This window comes from Phyllostomus hastatus, unplaced genomic scaffold, assembly GCF_019186645.2.
Source record: "Phyllostomus hastatus isolate PE091 unplaced genomic scaffold, TTU_PhHast_1.1 phas_scaffold_78, whole genome shotgun sequence".
Taxonomy (NCBI): Eukaryota; Metazoa; Chordata; class Mammalia; order Chiroptera; family Phyllostomidae; genus Phyllostomus; species Phyllostomus hastatus.
Genome location: NW_025334041.1, coordinates 82,945,191 through 82,964,679, shown reverse-complemented (window position 1 = coordinate 82,964,679; position 19,489 = coordinate 82,945,191). Strand labels below are relative to the sequence as shown.

General features: G+C 40.5%; 1 protein-coding gene across 1 annotated transcript; it reads left to right on the top strand.

Moving 5' to 3' along the window:
* The first annotated feature begins 2,181 nt into the window (after window positions 1-2,181).
* On the top strand, window positions 2,182-19,338 carry MTHFD2 (methylenetetrahydrofolate dehydrogenase (NADP+ dependent) 2, methenyltetrahydrofolate cyclohydrolase). Its single transcript, XM_045827472.1, has 8 exons — window positions 2,182-2,304; window positions 11,910-12,094; window positions 13,223-13,345; window positions 14,339-14,491; window positions 14,952-15,059; window positions 16,150-16,242; window positions 17,091-17,216; window positions 18,389-19,338. Exons 1-8 carry the CDS (start codon window positions 2,204-2,206, stop codon window positions 18,550-18,552), a joined length of 1,053 nt encoding a protein of 350 aa, XP_045683428.1. The 5' UTR covers window positions 2,182-2,203; the 3' UTR covers window positions 18,553-19,338.
* Window positions 19,339-19,489: the final 151 nt, after the last annotated feature.

Below are 19,489 nucleotides of genomic sequence, written 5' to 3'. Positions count from 1 at the left end.
AATATTACTGATCTGGCTTTTAAATTTTTTATATAATTTCAGACATACAGAAAAATTGCAGGGAAAGTTCAGAGAATTACCCAGTTGTTAATGTGTTACATTTGCCATATGCTTCATCAGTTTCTCTTTATGTATATACATTGTTATGGATTAAATTGTGTCCCCAATTCATATGTTGAAGCTATTCCCTAGTACCTTAGAATGTGTCTGTATTTGGAAATACAGCCTATAAAATTAAAATAAGGTCTTAAGAGTGGGTCCTAATCCAATCTGACTGTCGTCCTTATAAAAGAGAAGATTAAGACATGCAGAGAAGGACACCACAGGTGTGCTGTCACAGAGAAAAGGCCACCAAGAGCTCAACCATACAAAAGTCAAGGAGAGAGGCCTCCAGAGAAACCAAACCTGCCAATCCTTGGTCTTGGGCTTCTAGCCTCCAGAACTTGGAGAAAATAAATTTCTGTTGTGTAAGCCAGCGAGCATGTGCTATTTTGTTATGGCAGCCTTAACAAAGTAGTAATTATTTATATTATATTATATTATATTATAATGTTAATTATAATTTTGGAAACATTTGAGAGTAAGTTGCAGATATGATTCTTATTCATTGCTAAAAGCAAGTACATTTGCTTCTATAACTAAAAGTTGAATAGTTAAATCAGGAAATTAACACTGATATCTTTCTATTAGCTGATCTACAGACCTCATTAATATTCTGCTAATTGTTCTATAATGTCCTTTATAGCAAAATAGAGGGAAGAATAAAAGAAAGAAAAAAATTTTGTTCAGAAACCATGCATTATTTAGTCATCATGTCTAGACTCCTTTAACCCAGAACAGTTACTCATTCTTTGTTTTTCAAAAGGACAGTTTGATATTTTCAAAAAGTACAGGCTACTTGTCTTGCAGAATGTCTTAGTTTGCGCTTGTCTGATATTTTCTTGTGATTAAAGTCTACTAGTATATTACCAAATTTCAGAATTCAGGGTTTTTCCTGGACTGTTTTATTATTTCAGGTCTATCATCTCTTCTCTCACATTATAAATGAAAGATCAGTAACATTTTTTAGGGGCTTGATGGATGAATTAGGAAAATCATTTCATTCAAGAGTTATGAAGTGATGTGTCCTCCTCAATGCACCTTATCTGGGGGTATACAACATGTCTGTCCTCATTACTGGTGGTGTTAACTTTGATCACTTGTTTAAGGTGAAAACTGTAGGTTTCTCTACTATAAGTTTACCCTTGCTATTAAAAAGGATTTTTTGGAAGAGTTAGTTTGAGACTACACAAATAAGGCAGTCAGATAAAATACAGGAAGCCCAATTTAATTTAACTTTCAGGTAACTAACAAATACTTTTTTAGTGTAAGTATGACCCTCCTCCCAAATTATCTATCTAAAATTCAAAGTTAATTGGGCATCTTGTATTTTTTGAGCAAAGAAGTTATACTTTATTTTTTATTTTTTAAATTTTATTTTTCAGTTACAGTTTACATTCAATATTAGTTTCAAGAGCATCTTGTATTTTTATTTGCAGGATCTGGGAACCCTTTATATGAATAGCTTGTTCCAAATCCAACTTCACCCATTTTCACATCCTTTGACGATTCTGAATCAATGGCTTGCTAAAATAGTTATTTTCTAACCCGATTATTCTACATTTACTAGTTGGCATTTTATCTCTCTTTTCATCCACTCTTTACAGCAGGGGTGTCAAACTCATTTTCACCGGGGTCCGCGTCAGCCCCGCGGTTGCCTTCAAAGGGCCAAATGTAAGTACAAATAACTAATGTAAGTACAAATAACTAATGTAAGTACAAAAGAGTAATGTACAAATCTCGTCCATTTGGCCCTTTGAAGGCAACCGCGGGGCTGACGTGGACCCGGGTGAAAATGAGTTTGACACCCCTACTTTATAGTGACTAGCGTGCAGTTAAGTGCTAAAAGGAACAAACGCTAGCATTGGCGGGGCTTTGGGGACCATCTGGTACGGGTTGGCCTTCCTCAGCCAATCACCACTTGGTCCCGCGGCTTCCGAGCCTTCTAGGGTCTCGCCTGGGTCTCTCGCTCCAATCACAAACAAGGCTTTGCGGGACAGGGACCAATGGGTGCCAACGGAAGGCGGTACCTGACACGCGCCAGTGGTATAATCACTCGGCCCGCGCGCGCGCTTCTCTTTGGGCACTGGCGCCGGCGCCGGCTATGGCTGCCTCATCCCTCGTGTGTACGTTTGCCACTCGGCTGCTCCGGCCCACCCAGAACTGTCGCTTCCGCCAACGTCTGCTCCACTTCTCGGCAGTCCGGTGAGAGAGTCGGGAACTCGGGCAGTGCCAAAAGTCGAGGGGAACCGAGGGCGGGGAAACCGCCTGGGCTCTAGAGGGACTCCAAAGGAGTTCCTGAGCATCTCCGCCGGGCTGTGGTGGCCACCAAGAGGGGTGTGGCGGGGCGACGTGGCAGCAGAATTCTACCTCAACCAGCGACCTGGGTGCTAGGCAGGGTGGGCTGTTACCGGGTGCCCACCTTTCGGAGGATCCCAGTCTCCCACAGGTTCGGGGCATCGCCCTTTCACGGCACTGGTGGACTGGCGGGACGGGGCCCCAGTGGGGAGCAAAGGTACTGGTGGGTTATGGGGAGTCTCGATTTACGGGAACATAATTTACAGGTCAAAACCTGCCGGCTGCCTTTGGTAGTGATGAGAGATCTGTCTTGGGGAAAGCGGCGAAGACGCTTTGGCGAGCGTGGGGAAGGATTCTGAATGAGCAGCCTTAAGCGACAGTCATTTCTCGGCACCCTAGTGGCGCAGGGGGTTGGTGCAGTCTGATGAAATCCTTTAGCTGCCTTGCTTCCAGGGTACCCGCACTTCCCCCCTCTTCCAGGAGGTGGGTATGGCTCTTGCCTCCCCATTCCCTTCCAGGAGAATGAGTAAATGTGCTGTGGTCACCAGGGCGTTGACTTCCGCCTAGCCAGAGCAGGTCAGTGCCAGGCAGAGTCAAATGAGGTGATAAATACCAGGGGAGAGAAGAGAAGCTCTGTTTGCGTTTCCATGGAGAGGTAATAGGTTTTTCCTAATTTTTCTGGACATCTAACTCATTTTTAAATCTAGGTTGAAGAGTCTTGGGGAGGGCAGTCCTGTGATTTCTCTCCCCAAATCTGTGCACTCTTCCTCTTCCTTTCATCCTAAGAGCCTTTGCATTGCCAGAGACCTAAGCCTTGTAACATCAGCCCTTTCTTTCATACAGGCACTGTGCAGTGCTAGGCTGTGGCGAATTCAGAGGTGATAATGACTGTTACTTCTATAGCAGAACTCACCTGTCTAGGGGCAGAACACACGTATGTAATTTCCTCTCGGTGTAAAATGTTATTAGAGACAGTGCCAAGGTGCTGTAGAACACTTGGGAGGAGACACTCAAAGCTATTCTTGGTCCGACCCTGACCTGTCTCTCCAGCCTCATCTCTCATTACTGTCTATTCTCCTTCCACTTCCTCCCTGAGTCATGGCCACATGGGTCTGTGGCTTTTGTGACTGAAGAGAAATTTACTATAAAGGTCCTTTCATTTATTACCTGAAGAACTGGAACAGTTTGCTTGCTCTCCAATAACAAATGCTTTCCTTTCACTTGTTTTTCTGAATGACTTGCAAGTCAACTCGCCTACCTCTGGAGACAATATTCTGCTTGGTATTTATGGTTCCATTGTGCTGCTTTGATTACTGTTGGCTGGTAAAACTATTTTTTAAAAGATTTTATTTATTTATTTTTAGAGAGGGTGGAGGGAGGAAGAAAGAGAGGGAGAGAAATATTAATGTGTGGTTGCCTCTTGCATGTTCCCCATTGGGGACCTGGCCCACAACCCAGGCATGTACCCTGACTGGGAATCAAACCAGCGATCCTTTGGTTCGCAGGCCCACACTCAATCCACTGAGTTACCAGCCAGGGCAGGTAAAACTATTTTTTTTTAATGTATGAGTCTAAATGTATTCCTTTTTGGGGGATTGGGAAGTTGGTGTGAGGGTTTCAGGAGCATAAACCCCTGGTTAGAGAGAGACTACATCAGTTCTCCTGAACTATAGTTCAGGAGACGGTAAGATACATGGAAGAATGGACTTTGGATGCAGAGGTTTGCATTTGTATCTTGTTTCTACAGGCCTCAGTTTCCCCTTCTGCATAATAAGGTTATTATATTGACCCACAGGTAACTGAATAATACATGCAAACTCTTAGCAAAGTATCTAGTGTATAACAGATATTAGTTCCATCCCACTTTGTGTATTTCTTCACTCATTTATGGTTCCATTAATTAGTGGATACTAATTTCTAAATTAATATCCATGAAACTTCTTTCTAAAATAAGCTGATCATGAATTGTAAAATTTACCTAATGATAATTTTTCATGGAAAATTACAGTACTGTAAGCTGTTGAATTAGGAGGAAAGTGAAGATGCTAGCTACCAACTTGGATCTTAGTGTGTTTTTTTTTGTTTTTAGAAATCTAGACACTAACATTCTTTTTAAAAAAAAAAATACTTATTTTCAGAGAGGGAAGGAAAGGAGAGAGAGAAAGAGAGAGAAACATCAATGTGCGGTTGCTGGGGGCCGTGGCCTGCAACCCAGGCATGTGCCCTGACTGGGAATCGAACCTGCAATGCCTTGGTTTGCAGCCTGCACTCAATCCACTGAGCTACACCAGCCAGGGCTGGATCTTAGTTTTGAATTTTATTTGAATAATCCTTATGACCTCTTTCTAGTTCATAATTTTAATGGGAATTTTTCTAAACACATCTGTGAAAACACTTAATTGTGAAATAAGTAATATTAGCTAATGTAGTAAATACATTTTGAATTTCCTGTGGAACTGAGCTCAGTTTCTATTTCTGTTTATTTGGGCATAGCAGTTACTTTATGTGCCCTTTGGCAAAAAAAAATAATGGGAAGTTAGGTAACTTGTAGACTTCCTTGCAGGGCAGTGTTTCACATTTTGCAGAGTGGTGGTATGCAGAGAAGGGCTGAAACAGTTACATTATGAGAAATAGGTGCACTGCATTGTGGCTTTTTTTGTTGTGGTACTTCTTATTCTTTGCCAGGTTTTTAAGCAAGTTGGCGTAATATCCAGAACCTGCCTTTAGGACTTGGAACTCTAAGTTCTCCTAGAACCCTGTGTCCCTAAATTTAGTGTATCATTCTAAGCCCGAGTGTGCTGTTACCATTTTCTCTAAGCTTATTGCTTTGAAAAGGAACTTTTTTTTTAAGATTTTATTTATTTATTTTTAGAGAGGGAAGGGAGGGAGATAGAGAAACATCAATGTGTGGTTGCGGGGGGTCATGGCCTGCAACCCAGGCATGTACCCTGATTGGGAATCAAACCTGTGACACTTTGGTTCGCAGCCCGTGCTCAATCCACTGAGCCACACCAGCCAGGGTTGAAAAGGAACTTTTTAATGAAGTGAAAGCTAAGCCCTTCTCACTGGATTTTATGTATATGTATCTCTATATAACTATATATATGTGGAGGATACCGGCCAGCAGTATCCATCTCGGCTGCAGATGTCAACACTCATCAACACTCGAGAAAAACATACACAGAGACAACCAGGTCCTGTGGGGGAATAGGAACAGCAGGGCCACTCCTCACGTGGGGAGCGCCTTGGCCACCCTCTCTCCTGGAGGGCGCCATGGCCACTCCTCACATGGGGAGCGCACCACTTGGCCACCCTCCCTGGTGGGGAGAGTGCCCCGCTCCCCCTCCAGAGAGGCTTTTTATTGGTTTCGTTTGAATAAAATTCAGGTAAAAGCTCGTTACTCATTGCTAGGAAGTAAGGATCAAACAATAGATAACAAGGAAGTCTGAGGGCCTATTTTGAGTCAAGATCAAAGAGCTGTAAAACTTTGAGGAACAAGTTTACTTCTTCCTTGGACCCTTATCATTCAACTGAGAGCATTCTAAAACAGCAGGTTTCACAGGATTTTACATATTCTTTCTTAGACCTGATCACCTGGGGAACCCACCCTTTTCAGCACAGAGTGGCACCACCCTGTCATTGTTTCAGGCTTAGGTGGAGCGAGGGAACTAAGGCAACCAAGAGATAAGGAGATTTTCTCCCAGATGGTGAGGACTCAGGCTATGTAAAAGCCGAGGAGCAAGGGTCCATCACCCCCTTTTGCTGTAGCCCCCAAAGTCCTTCCTTGGGGGCCTCCCATGTGATTGTGCCTGTCTTAGATCGTTCCCCCCTTGGGGAATCTTACCCGTCACTGGCTAACCGACCAAGCTTTGGGGTTCAGTTATGAATGAAGCAGCAGAAGCAGAACTCCTGCCAGGGAAATAAGCTTTTGTCTCCTTGCTGGCTTACGGTCCAAGGCCACTCCCTCAGCCTTAGCCTGGGGGGGGCGGGGCAGGGGGCGGTTACAGCTTCTGATACCAGGCAAGGCAGTTCCATATATATATATATCCTTATGATTATATAAATAGGTAAATATATCTATTGCATAGTAACTATTCATATATATCTATTACATGTTAAGGATACATATGTATGTGTGTGTGAATATAAATCTAACCAATAGAAGAGAATAAAATTGATTTTTATTGAATATATATTCCTGGAAGTTTATATATGTTATTTCATTCAATCTAAATGAGTGTCGGAAGCCCTGTGTAACTAGTCTTTCTCTTTATATGTCCTAAGGTCGCAAAAGTATTTCTGGGCTGGGGTTGGTATTCCTGGTACTAATATAGATCAGGCATGCTGCTGGGTATTTGTATCAGCAAAGCCCTTTCAGTGAAGTTTCCTTCAACTCCAGTTCTGAAATGGATTTGTAAATATTGAAATGTTTTCAATTCCTTAATGTACCATGGGTATATATGAAATGCTATCATTATTTTGTGCTATGACATGAAATCTGGGTAAAAGTATTTGGTTTGCTACAAAATTATATCTTCCTAACATCCCACAAGATGCAAATACAGATTAGTACAGTGATTCCTCACCTATCGTGGGAGTTACGTTCCAGAGACCCCCATGATAGGTGAAAATCTGCAAAATAACGGCGTTATATTTATTATTTATATATTTTAAGGTTTTATAAACCCCACTCCTATAAACCTTTCCCATTCTTATTAACTTTTCCTACACTCTTATAAGCACTTCATATGCTCTTAAACAGTTTCTACACTCTTAAACCTAAGTAATTTTAACAACACAGATAATTCTATATGGTTACTCACCAGTGAAGTATACTATAACTTGAATTATGAAGATCATGAATTATGTAGCTGTGCGGTACTGATGGTGATGAAGGTGAAGACAATGAGATGAATGTACTGCACAGCCAAGAAGAGCATTACAGCTCTTCTGAAGGCACCAATTCATCGGCACTTCATCAGGTGGTGCAGTATCTTCACCCTGGGCAGTAACTTCTATTTCTATGCTAAAGGCATAGGCGTAACTGATCTCTTTGTCCAAGTGATGAACATAGTAATGGGGAGTTGCTGGCGCTGCTTTTTATCCACAGAGGCAGCTTCTCCGTGCAGAGAAACACTCAAGAGTCCAAAGCGTCTCTGAAATTTGTTAAACCAGCCCTTGTTGGCACTGAATGGGGTTGGTCTGGTGGGAGAAGCACTCGATGGTCCTGCTTCTGTGTCCTTCTTGTCTTCATCATCATGAACGTCCGTGCTTTACTCAAAACTATCAAAGTTTCTTGGCCTCCGGACAGTGTTAGTATCCAGCAAGATATTCTTCTTCCTGCAGTCATTTATCCACAGGGCCAATGCAGAGTCCATCCTCACAATGCCCTTATTGCAGGAAGTGACCACCCTCTTCGCAGTCTTAAGTCATTGTAGTCATAGACCTAATATTCTTATCTTTCTTTATGTAGTGAACAGTAGATTAGTTGATCCCGTAATGGCGGCCTACAGCTGGGTAGCTTTTGCCTTCCTTTAACATGTTGAGGAGTTCCACCTTTTCTTTGGTGGTAAGCATATTCCTCTGACACTTGGGTTCACTGCCAGAAGCCTTAGAAGGCGCAGAACGTTGGGTGGCATCCTAGGGCTTGAAATAAATTCAGACTTTTACGAAAATTTCACAAAAACAACACTGCAGAGCAATGCTACGCTCAGCAATCAGACGTTGATGTGAAGTAGACAAGGGGAGATGCTGAACGTATGGGCACAGTGCGGGAGAGCAAACAGATCGATGGTATGGTCACTGAGCCAATCAGCACCCAGGATACAGAACACAGTGCTGTGGTTGGTCGCCTTCCATTCCATCAGCCAATAGTGTGCCGTGTACAATCCCACATTGGCAAACTTGCATAAGCAGTAGTGGCATACTGCATTTCCATTGTGTATAGTACGGTATTCATCCACTGATGAAATACATACTATATTTTATTTTGATTTAATATTCTTTTAATATGTTTGAATTAACATTTTTTATATTTTTTATATTTTAAATTTTTAGGCAAAAATAATTAGAATAATAAATATATAAATACCTATATACCGCAAAATCCCACAATATAGTGAAAACTCCACGATACAGAGATATATATTTTTTTAAAAACCCATGATACAGTGAAGCTGCAATAAGTGAACCACAATACAGTGCAGGACAACTATATAAGGTTTTACTTCCTTAAGATTTTATTTACTTTTAGAGAGGGGAAGGGAGGGAGAAACAGGGAGAGAAACATCAATATGTGGTTGCCTGTCATGTACCCCCTACTGGGTACCTAGCCCACAAAGTCCAGGCATGTACCCTGACTGGGAATGGAACCAGTGACCCTTTGCTTCACAGGCTAGCACTCAATCCACTGAGCCCCGCCAGCCAGGACTAATAATATAAAGTTTGGATATAAAATTACCGCATTGTACCTAGACATTGAAATTTAAAGTAACAATGCAAATAAAGTAAAATAACGCAAATAAAAAGTAGGCATTGAAGGCTTAAAGACTGTTAAAACTTCAAAATTCTATTTTAATTAGCAGGCTTTCAGAATTAATCATAATCTGACCATACAAGACATCAAGACATATATATATAAATTGCCTATCAGTTTGTGAATAATCAGGGGGCAGGATGCTGTGGCATTAAGAATCTAGACTCTAGACTCAGACAGAGCTAGATATGAAGCCCAGCTTCCCCGTGCACTGGCTGCCAGTTACTTAAACTCTAGAGCTTCAAATTAATGCTAGTAACTGTTTTGATCAATTTTATTTTGTCATATTTTTTATTTTTAAAGTATATTTTATTGACTATGCTATTATAGTTGTCCCAATTTTTTTATTCCCTTTATCCCCCTCTGTGCTACACTCCCCCACCCTCCTGTATTCTCCCCATCTTCGTTCTTGTCCATGGGTCATACATATAAGTTCTTTGGATTCTCCATTTCCTATACTATTCTTAACCTTCCCCTGTCTATTTTGTGCCTACCAATGATGCTTCTTATTCCCTGTACCTTTTCCCCCCATTCTCCCCCTTCCTCTCCCCATGGATAACTCTCTATGTGATCTCCATTTCTGTGATTCTGTTCCTGTTCTAGTTGTTTGCTTAGTTTTTGTTTTTTAGGTTCAGTTGTTGATAGTTGTGAGTTTGTTGTCATTTTACCATTCATATTTTTTATCATCTTCCTTTACTTAGATAAGTCCCTTTAACATTTCATATAATAAGGGCTTGGTGATGATGAACTCCTTTAACTTGACCTTATTTGGGTGTAGAGGAGCTCTGCCCACAGGCCCCCCCTTGCACTGCCCCCCCGCCACATGGATGAGAATAAGACTACCAAGACATGATTGATTTGCTTGGGGAGGAAAGGTGGCTGATATCTCAAAGGAGAAGGGCCAGGAGCCTGTTCCTCAATGGGCTCTTATTGGGTTCAATTTGCACAGGAATACAGGTAAAGCTCATCAATCATTGTCAGGCAGTAAGGATCAAACAATAGATAACATACAAAGAACTATGAAGACTTATTCTGAGTCAGGGTCAGATAGCTAAAGGGCCATAAAACTTGGGGGAAACAAACTGATTCTATGCTTGAACCCTTATCATTTAAATTGAGGGTATTAGCAAAGTAGGTTTCATGGGAATTTATGCATTTTTTCTTAGGCCTGATCACCCCAGGGAACCTGCCCTTTCCAGTACAGGGCTACACCCACCTCCAGCATTGTTTCAGGCTTAAGTCAGACAGGTGAAGTAAGGCAGCCAAGAGACTAGGAGACTCCTCATAGACAGAATGAGGACTCAGGCTATGTCAAAACTGAAGGGAGAGGGTCCATCGCCCCTTGTTTTTATAGCCCCACCCCCCCCAAGTCCTTCCCTGAGGGCCCCTTTGCATCTGTACCTATCTTAGGCCGTCCCTCCCTAGAGGAATCTTACCTGTCATTGGCTAACTGGTCATTCGCTCAGGGCTAAGTAGCATGAAATAAAAGGAGCCAGAGGCAGTGCCTCTGCCAGGGAGATAAGCTTTGTCTCCTTAGTGGCTTAGGGTCCCGGGGTCTCTCATTCAGCCTTAGCCATGGGGGGTTACAGCTTCTGAAACCAGGCAGGGCGGTTCCCCAACATCTGGGAAGTACTTCATCTGCCCTTATGTTCTAAATGATAGCTTTGCTGGATAGAGTAATCTTGGATGTAGATCCTTGCCTTTCATGATTTGGAATACTTCTTTGCAGCCCCTTCTTGCCTGTAAGGTTTCTTGTGAGAAATCTGCCTATAGTCTTATGGGCACTCCTTTGTAGGTAACTGTCTCCTTTTCACTTGCTGCTTTTAAGATTCTCTCCTTATTTTAATCTTTGGCTAATGTAATTATGATGTGCCTTGGTGTGTTCCTCCTTGGGTTCAACTTCTTTGGGACTCTATGCTATGCTTCCTGGACTTGAATGTCTATTTCCTTCACCAAATTAGGGAAGTCCTCTCTCATTTTTTCAAGTAAATTTTCCATTTCTTTCTCTTCTTCTCCTTCTGGCCACCCCTATGATTCAGATGTTGGAACATTTCAGGTTGTCCCAGAGGTTCCTCAGCCTCTTCTCATTTTTTTTTGAATTCGTGTTTCTTCATTCTGTTCCAGTTAGATGTTTATTTCTTTTGCTCTAAATCTTTGATTTGAGTCCCTGTTTCCTTCTATTCACTGTTGGTTCCCTGTATATTTTCCTTTATTTCATTTTGTATATCCTTCATTTCTTCCTTTATTTTGTGACCGAACTCAATTATTTCTGTGAGCAACCTCGTTACCAGTGTTCTGAATTTTGCATCTGATAGGTTGTCTGTCTCCTGGTCGCTTAGTTCTTTTTCTGGGGTTTTGATCTGTTCTTTCATTTGAACCATATTTCTTTGTCTTGGTGTACCTCAATCAATGTTACTGTGCTAAACATGTACCTGGATACAGATTTCCTACTTTGAACTTGTTCTTCAGATTTCACTTGTTCCTCAGATTAGGCACTATGTATTTTAACCTAAACTTTTAAGTTTTGGGTATTTTTTCCAGTGCTATTATGAAATAATTGACATATACCACTGAATAAGTTTAAGGGTACAGCATGATTTACCTTTATTGTGCAATGATTACTGCAGTAGGTTTTGTTAACATCCATCATGTCATACAGATACAATGAAAGAAAAACATTTTCTCCTGGTGATGAAGACCAGGAGAAAATGGTCCTCTTAAGATCTACTCTCTTAATAATTTTCTTGTATGTCCTATAGCAGTGTTAACTATAATCATCATGCTGTGCATTACGTTCCTGGTACTTATTTATCATATAACTGGAAATTTGTACCTTTTGTCTGCTTTCCTCCAATTCCTCCTCTTCCCAGCCCTGGAAAGTTTGGGTATGTAATAACACTTTTTTTGTAGTCTTATCTTTACTTTTTACAAAAATTCAAGCTAATATTTGGTTTTGTGGCTTTGTTGCCTTCTGCAGGAATGAAGCTGTTGTCATTTCTGGAAGGAAACTTGCCCAGCAGATCAAGCAGGAAGTGCGGCAGGAGGTGGAAGAGTGGGTGGCATCGGGCAACAAACGGCCATACCTGAGTGTGGTTCTGGTTGGCGAGAATCCTGCAAGTCACTCCTATGTCCTCAACAAAACCAAGGCCGCTGCAGATGTGGGTATGTGTCATTCTCAGATCCCAACCACTTTTAAACTCAGGGTTCCCTGAGGCAAACTCTGCTGTAATTTTTCTTTTTTTCTGACTAGAAACTCAAGCAGAGGAGGCTCATATGATTGAACTACGGCCAAAACTTTGTTAAAAAGAGATCAGGGTGTATCTGTTGGGGAGGCACATAGACTTGGACAGAAGGACTATGGTTTATCTTATCTTTGCCTGTTTCTTAGTTTTAACTTTGGACATGTGGCCTTGGACACAGTTTACGCCTGCTTTCCTTGAGCAATGATGAGAGCATTGAGGTGGTTAAGCACTTGCAGACTAAGGCAACTGAGTGTTAGGGGAAGATTGAGGAGACCTCAGTGATATAGCCTAGGACTTAGTATAGAGTTGAAGAAAATAACTCGGACTTCTGGGAAATGGCTTTTGATTTCTTCACCAGTTGGTAAAGCCAATTAAATCCTGCAGTTTAGAAGTGATGGGAATTTTGAATGCAAAAGGCATGGGTCTGGGTGATGGGAGATTTGTGTTCTAGGTCTCGCTATACCACAGACTTTGTGTGTGGGTGGACTCATCCGTGGGTCAGTAGCCTGAGCAGGCATCCTGTCCTTCTGAAAGCACTGGTGTGGCTGGGCAGGTTTACTGGACGGTGAGCCCTTGGTGTACTCTCATCCATTTTTCTTTTCCAATTGATGTACTCTATTCTGTATTACTGAAGATTGAGACCTCCTGCACTTTTCATTGGAAAACCTTCAAAGCCTCTAGAAAATAGCAAGCCATGGCTTCCTAGGACATTGGGAGGTGCCATGCTGCAGCGGGAAGACAGGGGCTTCAGGACCGGAGGATCGGCTGTGTCACTAGCTAGCTCGTTTCAGTTCCACTGTGCCTCAGTCTCCTGTCTATAAAATGAGGTTAATGAGGATTACATAGAATAATATATAGAAAATGTCAAGCCAGCATTTACTAGTGTATATATTTGTGAAATTACTGTTTTAGGTTCCTTCTGAGCTGATTCAAGCTTTTCAGCTACCAGGGTGAGCATGATAATAAAAAACCTCAGTGGTGGAAGACGGGCAAATAGCGTTGGTCTTCAAATGCCTCAATATTTTTTAACTTTGAAACTTTCTTACAGGAATTAACAGTGAGACAATTGTGAAACCAGCTTCAATTTCAGAGGAAGAACTATTGAATTTAATCAACAAACTAAATAATGATGATAATGTAGATGGCCTCCTTGTTCAGCTGCCCCTTCCAGGTGATTTTTAGACTCTACCATTTAAGATGATTTCTGAATGGAGAGGCTTGGTTACTTTATACAGCTGGCTGCTTGTGTGAATTTGACTCAAAAGAGAGGTAAACTTGAGTGAATGTTTTATTAGACCATGGAGCAGGCCTACTCTGTGACGGGAAGCAGCATTTGCCACCCTAAAATATGCCTTTTGGGGTATTGATTACTTTAAGCTGGTTATTTTCAAGAAACAAAAGACCCAGGGAGAAGCTTTGACCTTTCCCCTAACTGCCTAAAAGAATTTAGATAGAGGACCTCCTCCAGGAAGGGAGATAGCATCACAGATAACTATAGTTGAATGTGAACAAGGTGTGCTAGACCGGGAGGAATCTAGCAAGGCCTGTTTGATCAAAGTCTTCTCTGTGTCCTGTTGGTAAAGATGGCCCAGCAAACATTTATTTACCAAACATTTGTTGTTGTTATTGTTGTTTTTAATTTATCTCTGTGTGCATTGCCTTCCCGCTCTTTGCAGTCCCCAGCCACAACCCCCTTTCTCCTTAGCTCAAGAAGGCATATAAGCCTTAATTGCCCAATGTGTCCTGGGTTTCATGGAACCCCCATTCTTATACATATATACATACATAATAAATTTGGACATTGTCTCTTGTTAATCTATCTCATGTTAATTTGATGATTCATGCAGCTAGAAGACTTTAGAAAGTTAGGAGGAAAAATAATTTTGAGCTGGTAAATCAAGAATACCAATTACTCCTTGATTTGGCATTCAGATCTTGATACAAAAAACAGTGCAGGGAAGCAGTTTTACAAGAGGTTATTGGCATTTGGCTTTGCTTGATGTGTCCCTTCTGTGCAGATGGAAGAGATAAATCATGGAGTCAAGTAGAAGCAAGTTGTAGAAGGGGAACAGATTTGTGCGTCAAACCAGATAAGCTGGAGTCAAGCGGTACTAACTCTGCAATGGTGACTGAAGGCCACTCACTGCTCTGCTTGCTTTTTCAGACCATATAGATGAGAGAAGGATCTGCAATGCTGTTTCTCCAGACAAGGACGTGGATGGCTTTCATGTAATTAACGTGGGGCGCATGTGTCTGGACCAGTATTCCATGTTACCGGCTACCCCATGGGGTGTGTGGGAAATAATTAAGCGAACTGGTAGGTATATCCCACAGTTAGTTGTATGTCTGTGTTAATACTATCAAAGCAGTACTTGCAAATGGTAACAGTGAGGAATCCCACTCATGACTCATCCTAGTCCCCAGAGCCTTTCTCTTTTAGCGATTGCCTATGACTGTTTTTGCTATTTAATCCAGAAGCCTCAGTGAAGGAAACTTAAACTTTAATAGTGGTGCTAGGGCACATTCGTGCAACAGTTTATAGCTCACAAAAAGTTTTCTTTAAACTTCACTATGTGTAGAAGTGATAGCGCCAGTTGATTGATGAGGCAATAGGCTTAGCTTTCCTTCTTTATCACAATTAGATTCACATCCTAGGCCATCTGCCTTCTTTTCCTTTGGTGCCCTAAGACAGCCTGGCATTGCTTTTAATACACACACATGTGTGTATATGTGTGTATATATACATATGTATGTATGTATTTAAATTTTTTTAATAGGCATTCCAACCCTTGGGAAGAATGTGGTTGTAGCTGGAAGGTCAAAAAATGTTGGAATGCCCATTGCAATGTTACTGCACACAGATGGGGCGCACGAACGTCCTGGAGGTAAGCAAACTGCTTTCAGAGGAGAGTCTTCTCCCTCATGTGAGAACGTTCAGAGGCTGTCTTGTCCATGTTTGGAAGTGTTAACTTTGTTAAACTTCCAAGGAAACATTGTATTTGTGTTTGCATTTGTTGTAATTTTATTAACAGATAATTTGGGGTGTAATCTTTGTAGGAGAAGCTGTACTCAGTGTCACCTGGGAATTTATTTATACTCATTTATTACGGAACTAATTCAGAAATTGATGTGCCTCAGAAATGAATTTGAATTTTGAGTATAAGTATGGTTATAGGCAATTAGAGATTTTCAGTTATGGCTTTGATAGTTGGAGCTAAGAAACAATTCTTACTCAAAGTTCCTATTGTGTTCTATGTCATTTGATGGAAAAAATCTTAGATCATTGCAAAGGATTAAATTAATATGACTAATGTGTCATGTCAAATTTTGTTAATTTGCTTGAGAAAAAGCGTCAAAGCAGAGTTATGTGATTATCATATTATGATACTACATGATTATATCAGAACTAATGTTAAAACAAAATACTTCCAAATATCTCCTAGCACAGTTAAACACAAAAAAAACAGCCCTGGCTCGGTGGATTGAGTGTGGGCTGCAAACCAAGGGTCCCTGGTTCAATTCCTGGTCAGGGCACATGCCTGGGTTCCAGGCCAGGTCCCCAGTGGGGGCCATGTGAGAGGCAACCACACATTGATGTTTCTTTCCCTTTCTCTCTCCCTTTTCCTCTCTCAAAAAATAAATAGATAGATAAATAAATACATATCTTTAAAAACAAAACAAACCTGGAGTGATTCTAGTGGTATTTTATTTAGAAAGTTAAAATCCTTGAAAAACAGGATAAAGAAGAAATCTAATTATATGTGATTCCAAAGAGTAGAGCTAGGACTAACAGGTAAAAGTTAACAAGAAATTGGGTATTAATTTTTAAGAAAGTGATAATTGGCTGTCCAGATATGGCACATGAATTACGTGTTATTTTTTTCAGAGATATTGAATTTCTGCAGTGATTTTTTGATACCTAGTCCCATCCTAGCTTTGATTTAGAAATTAAGACATTTAATTTTTAACTCACAGGTGATGCCACTGTTACAATATCTCATCGATACACTCCCAAAGAGCAGCTGAAGAAACATACAGTTCTTGCAGACATTGTCATCTCTGCTGCAGGTAAAAACACCAGGGAGGGGACGGAGAGGACAGACCTCTCCTCTTAGAGTTTGCCCTCCTTGCTGCCATCCCATTCCTTATTGCCCAGGACAGCGATTTTCCGCCAAGGGGCTGCAGGAAGTGTTAAAACATGCAAGACCTGACTATTTATTTAGCCAAGGGCACTGACCTCTTTTCCCTTAGTTTGTCAAATTAAAAAATGACAATAGCCAATATAACAATAGGCATCCAGCATGAAGGAATCAAAATTATACCTATTTTTTGTCAGATCAGCAAAAAATGTATTTTTTGGTGTGCCACAGAATTCCACTAGTTTATGCGTGCCTCGAGATGACAGAGGTGGAAAGTCGCTGCCCTAGGCTCTATGAGTCACCCACAAAGAAGAGGAAAGCATTGTGGGTGGAGTAGCAGTTTTGGTCATTTCATTATGGACTTCGTGGGTGAAGTTTATTTCTGTAGCCTCAAAAGATTTCTGTTTACTATATGAAGTTTAAATGTTTCCTTGGTTAATGGTTCTTGTAAGTTTTTTATAAAACAAACTAATTAGTTCTTCCAGGTCTCGAAATTGAAATTACGTAAGAATCTGATAGGTAGCCCTGGCTGGTGTAGCTCAGTGGATTGAGCGCGGGCTGCGAACCAAAGTGTCGGAGGTTCGATTCCCAGTCAGGGTACATGCCTGGGTTGCAAGCCATGACCCCCTACAACCGCACATTGATTTTTCTCCCTCTCTCTCTATCTCCCTCCCTTCCCTCTCTAAAAATAAAAAATAAAATCTTAAAAAAAAAAAAATCTGATAGGTAAAACCTTCTTTTCGGTCCTAAAGTGGTCGTTCCTGTCCCCATTTCCAGGCATTCCAAATTTGATCACAGCAGACATGATCAAGGAAGGGGCGGCTGTCATCGATGTGGGAATAAATAGGGTTCTGGACCCCATCACTGCCAAGCCCAGGCTGGTTGGAGATGTGGACTTTGAAGGTAAAGAGTATAATTTTTAAGAAATATAAAATCAATAAATACTACCTTTAATGGACATTTAGGACTGATCATTTACTTTTTCTTTTAACTATTGAACTTGTGTTACCCTGGGAATACCATTTAAAATGCTTTACTTAGGGGGTGGAGGGATTGAGCAAAAAGGACAAAGGACTCATGGACATGGACAACAGTGTGGTGATTTATTCTAGTCTTTGGTTGTAAAGATTAATTTTCTGTGAGAAGGAGAAATGCTTTCCATAAGAATTAAAAGAAATCTTTTTAAAAAAAATATAGATACTCTCGAATTATTTTAGGTGTTTATATCATAAAATAATGGAGAGAGAATATAAACTTTTCAGGGAATTTTTTTTTTTAGGTTTATTTCATAATTAAAACAACTTCAAGACTTTTGAACAAGTCTGAAAATTTAATAAAATGATTTTCCTAAACCATTGAGTCTCCTAAAAAGTGCTGTAGATTTCTCAGAATCACATTGAGAGGGGAGATCCTAGACCTGGAATGTTAAAACAGTCCAGGAAAAAAACCATATTCTTGAAAATTTGGAATTTGCTAGTAGATACCTCCTTTCAGTTCTTAAGGTATTATGTTTACATAAATTTTATGCTGATAATCCTGTTCCTAGCTTTCTCTTTCTATTGAAGCCATCAGAACCAAGCCTAGGTATCTACATATTTTCTCTTTAAAATTGGGTTTAAAAAAATCTTGCTTTTTACTTTCCAGAAAATTACTTTTCTTGGTACTTTGGGCAAATAATATAAATACATGTAGTATATAAATAGAGTAAAATTAAGATAATGTTGTAAGTAGGTATTAATTGAGGTAATGCTTATTATTGTTATTATTATTATAGGTATACCTTTCATACAGTTAACATGCTGAGATGTTTCTTTTTTGATATGGAGAAAAGTGTGGCTGGTAGATTACAGGTTATTTAGATGTATAAACATTCATCAAACAACTCTGCTTATTATGTACGTTCAAAAGCCTTTACTCTTGAGTAATTCAATGTGTTGTTTTTATGAGTTTGAGGCTTATAAAAGTGCTTAGGAATATTTTTGCTTTTTGTTTGAATGCTCCTTCCATGATATGTTAAAATACATGCATTTCCTTTGTCATAATTAAAGTGGCCTGCTTCTCGTTTCTCTACATAGGAGTCCGGAAGAAAGCTGGTTATATCACTCCAGTCCCTGGAGGTGTTGGCCCCATGACAGTGGCGATGCTGATGAAAAATACCGTTATTGCTGCAAAAAAGGTGCTGAGGCTTGAAGAGCAGGAAGCACTGAAGCCTACAGAGCGTGGAGTGGCAACTAATTAGATATCGTGTCTTCTGTGTCATGAACAGTGTACTCTAAAGCCAGTTCAAGAGGCAAAACAGGCTGATAGAAATGCAGCATTTTTTATTTATTTTACTGACATGGTTTTATACGATGCTTTGTATTTATTGAAAGCTTAAGTTAAATGGTGGATGTTTGCACAAAGAGGTCTTCAGTACCTTACCAGGGAGCACCCACCATCGTGCTGGGTCAGTGATCTAGCCATAAGAGGAGCCATTAACCTAGTGATCACAGCGGGGACATTGTCACTTTGAGAACAGCTGCCTAATGTGGTCAGACCACTTCAGTTACAATTTGCCTTTTCTAGGATTGCATTTCCCAAGTGCTATTCCAATAAAAGTTGGTACTCACTTCAGGTTCCAAACCTTTTGAGTTCAACTGGTGAAACCAAAGGAAAAATATTGCTAGAGAAAATTAGGGAAAAGGTAAGAAGGAAGAAATGATAGTACTTGAGTAGAAAAAAATTTACCCTAATTTTGTACATGTTGATTGATAACCAGAATAAAAGCTACATGTTAATAGAATTCTGTCATTTTATAGCTTAGTCAGTCATCCAGAAAATGTCTGCTCCGTGTGCTATTATTAGCCCTTGTTTTATGTGTGTTACCATTGATGAGCTCTCCCCATTTTAGTTTTTGGGGATCAAAAGGCTTATTTTATAAATAACTCATGTGTATCATCCTATTTGATTTTTCCTATGTTCTTAAACTTCATTGTTAAGTTTTTGTACTGTTGGGGTTGTCTGTGTAGATCTTTTTGGTAGATCTTGAAACCTGCTCTTGAAAAATAAGACTTGGGCTTGATGATCATTAGGGCAGTTGGTACAAGGACGCAACTCACTTTTCCACCAAAGAATTGATTGTCAGCAGCTGCCTGCTTTTCTCCGATGCACCTATTTATTGGTTTTCCCCATTAAGT

Excerpts from the sequence above, each read along its gene's own strand:
- MTHFD2 (XM_045827472.1), top strand. The coding sequence starts at position 2,204 with ATGGCTGCCTCATCCCTCGTGTGTACGTTTGCCACTCGGCTGCTCCGG. Across the intron at positions 13,346-14,338 it reads TGTTCAGCTGCCCCTTCCAG|ACCATATAGATGAGAGAAGG; the intron begins GTGATTTTTAGA and ends TTGCTTTTTCAG. Across the intron at positions 17,217-18,388 it reads TGGAGATGTGGACTTTGAAG|GAGTCCGGAAGAAAGCTGGT; the intron begins GTAAAGAGTATA and ends TTCTCTACATAG.